General features: G+C 36.8%; 1 protein-coding gene across 1 annotated transcript; it reads right to left on the reverse strand.

The window, feature by feature from the left end:
• Nucleotides 1-3310: 3310 nt before the first annotated feature.
• LOC113324353 lies at nucleotides 3311-4441 on the reverse strand. The gene is made up of 2 exons (XM_026572670.1): nucleotides 4204-4441; nucleotides 3311-3981 (listed from the first exon to the last, which is right to left on the reverse strand). Exons 1-2 carry the CDS (start codon nucleotides 4439-4441, stop codon nucleotides 3311-3313), a joined length of 909 nt encoding a protein of 302 aa, XP_026428455.1.
• Between the last annotated feature and the right edge of the window lie 4850 nt (nucleotides 4442-9291).

Raw genomic sequence — 9291 nt, forward strand, 5'->3', positions numbered from 1 at the left:
CGCTGAATCATTCAGCGCTTTAAATTTCAGCCATCAGATCAAAATTTATGATTTTTGTGATCCGTGTGATTTTTGTGAGCGCTGAACCATTCAGCGTTGGGAGTCTTGGGACCACTTTTTCAGCACTGAATCATTCAGCGTTTCAATCTCGCTTCTAGTTGAACTGCGAGCACTTGCTAGGAGAGAGAAATAGATAGAAGTAGTGTTAACTTTTTTCCCACACTTTTTTCTTGATTAACACTTTTTGGCAAATCTAGCAGCTCAATCAGCCCATTTGGGTTAGCCTAATCACTTATACAAGTTTAGGCGTCATTCTAGTTCTGCGGCCTAATTATACAAGTCTCCAGTTACTTTCGTGGGATTTTACCTAGAATTACTAAGGCTGCACAAGAACCGGTGTAGAGTCCCTGTACCGGCTTGGAACCGAGTAAACTGTACAGGGACCAGTTCTCAAATTTCAGTCTCGGTCAACACCTGGTACAGTGACCGGTTCTGGGGGAAGTACCGGTATGTACCGGCCTAAAATTCCCGGTGAATAATAGTCGTTAGATATTTTAGTTAGAAGTAATCGTGGCCATAGATCCTAGGTATATACTCGTCTATTCTTATCTATCTGAGTAAACAACTTTTCTTCTTCTTGTTTTCTCAGAACTAAAAAGTAAAAACCATGGTTCGCTTCTTCTTTTTCTTTACCATCCCTCAGATTCACCACCACCACCACCTTCTTCTCCGCCACACCACCAGTACCATCAATTGCTAAAAACAATTACACAGTCGGTACTTCGAATATGTTTGATTAAGAAGAAAATGAATCTGTAGTTGTAGTTTGAGATTTTGAATGAAAAGCAAACAACAGATTTAGTGATAATAGGTAGATGGAATTATGTTATAAACCCTCTATTCAATTCCACGGAGATTCAATCTTACACAGCCACTCTAGAGTCTAGAACCATGAAGGACATAGAAATGGACGGAGAGATTAAATATCATGCTAACGAAAAAGAGCTCATAACCATAGAACCCAACGGCGCTCCGGTAAATCTCGATTTATCTATTTTCCCCTGTTTTGTCTATTTGATTCTTGCCCTACTAATCTCATATATTTGATGTGAACATCTCGATCCCAAAATGAACGAAAAAAAATCAAAGAAGGTTGCAGCTGTTGATGGTTTAATTGTCTTGATGATGATGAGTAATTAAGGAACTTAAGAGAGAAGGAATTAGGGTTTCAATTTGCATAGAGAATAGGAAGTTGCTGCTGTTGTGATTTAAGCTGATTGATGAAAAATTGGGGTCTCTGAGATACAATTTAGATTGGGATTGAGTTAGATTGAGAATTACATGGGTCAATTTGGTATAGAAGATTCAGATCAGATAAAGTTGGATTTTGGTGGTGATGTTGCTGCAATAAAGAATGAAAGAACCATATAAGAATGGTCATAATGTTCATGGGTTTGAGTGGAAAAATGAGATCTGGGGGTGAATCAGGTGATTGGAAGGCTAAGTTTATGTGATTGCAAGTATGAGATGATGTTGTTGAATGCTTGAAATTACTTAGATGTATGTTAGGATCTAAATGTGTGAAATGTAATGAAAAACTGAAGAAAAATAGGCCAGAATATGGCCTGAATTTCCCTTAAACTTTTGCTGGTTGTGTGTTTTCGTCTGTGTATGTTATTACTTGTTAGATGAATATTGTTGAATCAGGACAAAACCCGGTACCGGACTTGTACCAGTACAACACCAGGTATAAGTACAGGTACCGGTCCTCAAATTTCAGTCCTGGTAAACACCAAGTACAGGGACCGGTTCCATAGGAGAACCGGACTGTACCGGACTATGTGCAGCCTTGAGAATTACTACTAGTTTTTTTTTTTGAAAACAGACCTTCATTAGATAAAAGATTATGTACATAACTTAAGTTTAACAACATCATCCCTTAAGGATGCAGATATATCTGCTGGGATGTTATACAAAAAACGAAACGAAGCTCTTGTTTTTCTAGCCCTATTTGCTATAGTATGAGCAACGTTATTAGCTGTTATACTGATGTACTTAACTTCAGATACATTAGAGGTTCTTAGCAGATGCTTTATTTCATTTACAATTCCCTGGTTTTTCCAAAATACATGAGGATAACATCATTGATAGATTTCACCAAATTTATACAGTCTCCTTCCAAAATTATGTTGTGCGTCGATAGAGTGTTTTCCCAGGGTAATGCTTCCTTTATCTCCATACACTCTGCTTGCTCAGCGTCTAGTCCTCCATTGAAGTAGCAGCCTTTGATGTCCCTGCTTGTACCTGAGTGATCACGCAGAATTAGTCCAATACCATGGGATTTTGATAATTCATCAAAAGAAGCATCAACATTTATTTTAATATTTCCATGACTTGGAGGCTTCCAATATTCCTGCTTCCTAATTTTTTCCTTCGTATGGTTTTGGATAGAGGAATCATACTGTTTTAATAAACATCTAGTATTGCTGATAACAGTCCAAGTACTAACGGATTTATTTTGAAAGACCTTCTCACAGCGTGTTTTCCATATTTTCCAGGCAGTTATCATGAGAGTATGAAGCCACCTGTTATAATCTTCACCCTCCACATTTGGATCTCCGTTAAACCAACTGATTATCCATGTAGACGCCGAAATATTATTAGATCTTAGCATAGACACATTTACATTCATTGCAAACCAAACAACGGAAGAATATTTGCATTCAAATAGAAGATGCTCCAGTGTTTCTTCTTTATCACCACATCAAGGACAAATCACTTGGATTCCTTGTTTGTATCTACTTAACTTTGATATAGTTGGAACGATACCCTTTAAACATTTCCAAAGAAATAACTTAACCTTATGAGGTATTTCCGCTTTCCAAAGTCGTTGCCAAACTGTTTTAGGAATAATCTGTGTGTGATTGATTTGGTGATTATTTTGATTATCTTCTGTTTGGGTAAGTGCTTTGTAAGATGATTTAACTGTAAAGGACCTTGTTCTGTTTGGTTCCCAGACAATAATATCTTCACCTTGCTGTGGTAAGTACATTGTGATTATCAAATGTGCAATGCTCTGAGGAAATAAGCGAAACACTAATTCTCTATTCCATCTTCTCGGATTACTCAACATCAGATCAGAGACATAGACTATCCTTGCTGGTTCAGCAAAATTTTGATTTGGTGTAGGTGGTGAATCCATTCCATGAATCCATTTGTCATACCAGACCAATTTTTTTGAACCATCCCCTATTAACCATCTATGATGTTTTCGGACTATTTTTAAACCTTGCTCTATTCCTTTCCAAATCTAAGAAGAGTTGTTGTAATCCTCTTGCAGAAGTAGAAAGTCACAGTAAGGAGCGTATTTTGGTTTTAATACTTTTACCCAAAGCTGATCAGGCTCAGTGCGTAATCTCCAAGCTAATTTGGTGATTAAAGCATTATTAAACTGTTCTAAGTCCCGAAAGGCTAGACCACCTTCACTTTTAGATTTGTTGAAGGACTTCCATGCAATAAAGTTAATACCTTTATTAGTTTTGTTCCCCCACCAAAATCTCCTTTGTATTGAATCAAGCTTCTTAATAACACAGTATGGAATTTTAAAGTTTCCCATGTAATGAGATGAGATTGTATTAAGCACAGCTTTAAGTAAAGTAGTTCTTGCTGCTTGATTTAAAGTTTTTGGATTCCATCCTTGTAATCTGTTTGCAAAAGCATCAAAAAGACTAGCAAAGGAGATTGATTTTGATTTACCTAGTAAAATTGGTAGACCTAGGTATTTATCTGAGGTAGTCAGCTCTTTAACTCCCAATTTGATTTTTATTTGATTCTTCCTTTCATCAGTGACATCACCTGCTATAAAAGCTGCTGCTTTTGAAAAATTGATCATTTGCCCTGAGAGTTTTCCAAAGTTATCTAGAATGTTCAACACATTAGTAATAGTTTTATCATCAACTTGCAAAAAGAGGAGACAATCATCTGCAAAAAGCAGATGATTTATTGAGGGAGAGTTTTTTGCTGCTTATACTCCTACAATCTTTCCTTCTTACTCTGCCCTATTAAGAGACCTAGTCAGATATTCCATAACACATATGAAGAGATAGGTAGACAATGGGTCGCCCTGTCTCAATCCCCTTGAAGGCATGTATTTGTCACAAGGACTACCATTAAGCCTCATAAAAACTGAATTGGTTGATATACATTGATGAATGAGCATTCTCCAATCTGTGCATAAACCCATTGAATCAAGCATTTTATCAACAAAAGGCCACTCAATTCTATCAAACGCCTTTGACATATCAAGTTTGAGAGCTAACATGCCTTTCTTGCTTCTTGTTTTCTTCATAGTGTGTATCAATTCATGAGCTATGATAATATTATCATTTATGTATCTTATTGGAACAAAAGTTGCCTGAGTTGGTGCTATAATTTTCTCCATCAGTGGTTGCATTCTTCTAACTAACAGTTTGGAAATTATTTTATTGTTGTTATTACACATGCCAATTGGTCTAAAATCAGCAGGAGTGCAGGGATTTGGAATTTTAGGTATCAAGCAAATTGCAGTTTCATTAATCTGAGAAGGGATTTTTTTATATGTAAAGAAATCCTGCACAAGATTAATGATGTCTTGACCCACTGTCTCCCATTAGTTTGATAAAATCCTGCTGGGAACCCATCAGGACCTGGCGAATTCCAACTAGCTAAACTTTTAACCACATTATAGATCTCATCTGCATTTGGTATACTCATGAGGGCAGCATTTTCATCATCTGAAATGTTGGCATGAATATGTGAAAATGAGTGATCCTGAAATTGTGGTAAAGTAGTAGTAGCCATATCTGAAAAGTGTTTCGTAAGAAAGCTTGCCAAATCTTGTCTGTTATGCAACCAATTTCCATTTGGGTCTCGTAAAGCCACTATGTTATTTCTAGCTCTTCTTCTATTAGCCATTGCATGGAAGTAAGTTGTGTTATTATCATCTTCTTTAACCCATTTGTCTGCAGATTTCTGTTGCCAATATTGTGCCTGAATTTTCTTCCAATGATGTAACAGTTCTATTGTGTGCTGAATTTGGGAATTGATATGATCAGTAGTTGGCAGGTTTTGAATATGACATAACTTGTTTTTGAGGATTTTGACTTTATTATCTATATGATCAAAATTTTGCTTCTTCCATTTTGATAGTTCTTTCCTAGTGACAGCAAGCTTTTGAGAGAGACCTATATCAGTATTATTCCAAGAATGAGCAATGATTGTGGCACATGAGGAGTCAGTGAGCCAACACCTATAAAATTTCCAAGTATTCCTACGAACATAAATCTTTGGCTCTGTGTGAAGTAAAATTGGACAATGGTCTGAACCTAGAAAAGGAAGATGATATATTCTTGAGTCAGGGAATTGAGTTAGCCACTTCACATTGTGCAGTGCCATGTCAATTCTTGCTCTTTTATATCCCTGTTCATTTAACTTATTTGTCCAAGTGTGTTTGCCCCCTACATAACCCATATCCATTAAACCCGATTCTTCTATAGTATTACAAACCCAATTATTAGTTGAAGCTAAAGTAGAAGTCTGACCTGAGGGTTTAAGATGGACATTTAAATCCCACATAACCACCCATGGTTGGTTGAGATTTTCACTGAGTTCCTTCAGAAAACTCCATTGTGTCCTTTTTAAATCTTCATATGTAGATCCAAACATACAAGATAACAACCACTCATCTTTTGCAGGATTAGAAGTAATCAGAAGATGTATTATATTATCTTTTACACATACTACGTCACAGGGGAATCCATTTTTCCATAGTAAAATCAGACCTCCAACCTTGCCTACTGAGCTAACAAACAAGGAATTAGGGGAACCGAATGGTTGAGTTAAGGCTCTTTCTTTGTTCTCATGAATTTTAGTTTCACTGAGGAAAATTATATATGTATTATGATCTTTAATGATGTCTCCTAGTTATCTCTGGTGTCTTTAGAAGCAAATCCTTGGACATTCCAAGCTAGCACTTTCATTGTTTTAAAACTGAATAACCAACTATGTGAAGCAGAATAAATGTAGTATAAAGCAAAAGAATTGAAAGAGTAAACAGAATATGAAGGAAATTGAAGGTTAAAGAAATATGATACCTTTTCACCAGTGCCAGATGTTGTTTTGCCAAGACTCCTTAAGTGGTTTTGTTCTAAAACAGTCCCATATTGTGATGGATAAGAATTTGGGAAAAAAATTGAATCATCCAGATTAACATGGATATTTTCAGAAGAACCCACATTTGTAGAAGATGAAAATTGGTTCAACTGATTTTGTTCATAAAGATTGAGGAGAGATTGGAGAGGACCCTTTAAACCTCTATTAACATGAGCAATTGCCAGATCTATATTCTCATGATTATAATTATCCATTGAAAGACCGAATTCACCCATTTGTAAATAAGCTCTAAGCAAATTGGTATCTAGGGTTCCTTCTAATCTAGAATTGGGTTGAACTGATGGATGAGGAAATTGATTCTGAACATTAGTATTTTCAGTATCTCCTAAACGACTCAAATGGGTATTAATCTCTCTTTGTTGTGGATGATTATAATTTGAATTGCTATTTTCTCCCATCTCCATCCTTAGCCTCTTACGAAATCTAAAACTTTGTTGTTCTAGAGGTCTGCCCCGACTAACATTAACTCGAATCATACCTTGTGGATCACATCCTACAGAGGTGACTGGAATTATGAGTCACTGAGTCGACTCGTTGAAGAAAGAATTACTAATAGTTAAACTGGTTTGCAAGGCTTAGTTAAATAAGCGTTTTTAGGGGCCACTCAAAAGGATTCAGGGGCCAACAATAAAACAAAAAAGGTCACCCAAAGGGAAAATGTAGCCAACCCTTATCTCGCGTAATTCGTAATGGCAAAATTACCCTTATATATTCGGAGGATATGATAACATTTTTATCCTCCGATTTTAATCGGAAGACAAAAATTTACCCAGACTTCCGAATGTACGATGGCCCAAAAATCAGAATTTGGGAAAAATTGATACTTTTCAAATTTTGAACTTGAAATAATCGGAAGTTAACTTAGTTACCCAAACTTCCGAATATGGGTTGTCTAACCTTCTATATTGGCCCTTGGAACCACCTAGAGCCATGGCATGGTTTGTTTTGAACTTGTAATATTTGGAGGATAATTTTTTTTTGTAAAGTCCCGAATGTACGATGGCCCAAAAATCAGAATTTGGGAAAAACTGATACTTTTCAAATTTTGAACTTGAAATAATCGGAAGTTAACTTAGTTACCCAAACTTCCGAATATGGGTTGTCTAACCTTCTATATTGGCCCTTGGAACCACCTAGAGCCATGGCATGGTTTGTTTTGAACTTGTAATATTCGGAGGATAAATTTTTTTTGTAAAGTCCCGAATGTACGATGGCTCAAAAATCAGAATTTGGGAAAAACTGATACTTTTCAAATTTTGAACTTGAAATAATCGGAAGTTAACTTAGTTACCCAAACTTCCGAATATGGGTTGTCTAACCTTCTATATTGGCCCTTGGAACCACCTAGAGCCATGGCATGGTTTGTTTTGAACTTGTAATATTCGGAGGATAATTTTTTTTTGTAAAGTCCCGAATGTACGATGGCCCAAAAATCAGAATTTGGGAAAAACTGATACTTTTCAAATTTTCAAATTGAAATAATCGGAAGTTAACTTAGTTACCCAAACTTCCGAATATGGGTTGTCTAACCTTCTATGTTGGCCCTTGGAACCACCTAGAGCCATGGCATGGTCTGTTTTGAACTTGTAATATTCAGAGGATAATTTTTTTTTTGTAAAGTCCCGAATGTACGATGGCCCAAAAATCAGAATTTGGGAAAAACTGATACTTTTCAAATTTTGAACTTGAAATAATCGGAAGTTAACTTAGTTACCCAAACTTCCGAATATGGGTTGTCTAACAACACAAATCATTGTCATTTGAACTTGTCTAACTTAGTTACCCAAACTTCCGAATGTACAACACAAATCATTGTCATTTATCTGCTCTTCTTTACTTTACGACCGTGACTACCTCCCAGTCCTACACGACCACGGGTTTAAGCACCTTCAGTTGGAGCACCTTCAGCGCTCGATGAAGCTCGAGTTCTTTTACCCGTCTTTGATACTGCCACCTTGGGCGGATGCCTCTTCGTGACTTTCTCCCCAAACTGGGCAGCATAATCTTCGTTATCCATATTATCAACTAGATCTCTAGCCTCTTTGATCTTCTCAGCTGGCATGGGATCTCCGCTTTTCAGGCATGCAGTTAACATTTTGGAAACACGCTTGAACCTATTCACTTGTTTTTTATACGTAATGACATAACATCAAACGGTAATTACCTAAGATTTATAAGAATAATATAAAATGAACAAAAATATAAGAACACGCACCAGTCTATCATAACCAGCTGGTTTGTCTTTGATGATACAATTATAACTTGAACCCGCCGCAGTAGTGTTGGATTTGATTTCACGGATAACCAAAGGATGTGATACCTTGTTATACCAACTCATATAGTCTGGAGAATTTTCATCACCTCGGGTGGTTCGTCTACCAGTGTCGATAATGAAGTCATTCCTCTTATCCCAGTTATCAAGAACAGTAGGTGGGCCTGTGTGAACAATCGTGAGATTATCACCACTATAAGAGCACAACTCCAACTCCAATTTGTAGTAATCCCCCATTTTCTCCACAGGTTGATGTTGTATATACCCGTGTTGTCGCATCACCCTAGAGGGGTTATACATCACATATCCTGTGGGGTGCCACAATGGTCCAAAATAAAGGGACAAGTCCGACCGAACATTATATGCCCACTGGCTCGATCTTCCTTGTATGGATCAAAGCATACGTCCGAGGCCTTCAATTGGTCCAAAATATCCCTCATGCGAATCAACTGCTGCTCTTTTGTCCTAGAACGGTTGTCTTCAAATATATAATTTGTTCCTCTAGGAGTACCTTTGCACCAGCCCGGGTTCTCTCCGGCCAACTTCAAGATAGGGAAGTGGTCATAGATCCATGCCTATATACATAAGAAACCAAGTTTTAGTAAATAGATTGTGTATATTCGGTAGTAATTTCCAAACATTATTTCCGATTATATATAATCGGAAATAAAACTGAGTACTTATCCACCGAATACCCAACATTCGGAAATAGATATGGATCATTTCCTAACGAATATGCGTCATTTGGAGTTCAGTAACCTATAGTTTTTCTGTCCTGTATATTCGGTAGTAATATCAAAAGAATATTT

Source organism: Papaver somniferum, chromosome 11 (assembly GCF_003573695.1).
Source record: "Papaver somniferum cultivar HN1 chromosome 11, ASM357369v1, whole genome shotgun sequence".
Lineage (NCBI taxonomy): Eukaryota > Viridiplantae > Streptophyta > Magnoliopsida > Ranunculales > Papaveraceae > Papaver > Papaver somniferum.

Excerpts from the sequence above, each read along its gene's own strand:
- LOC113324353 (XM_026572670.1), bottom strand. The coding sequence starts at position 4,441 with ATGGAGAAAATTATAGCACCAACTCAGGCAACTTTTGTTCCAATAAGA. Across the intron at positions 3,982-4,203 it reads GAGAATGCTCATTCATCAAT|ATGATTGTCTCCTCTTTTTG; the intron begins GTATATCAACCA and ends TGCTTTTTGCAG.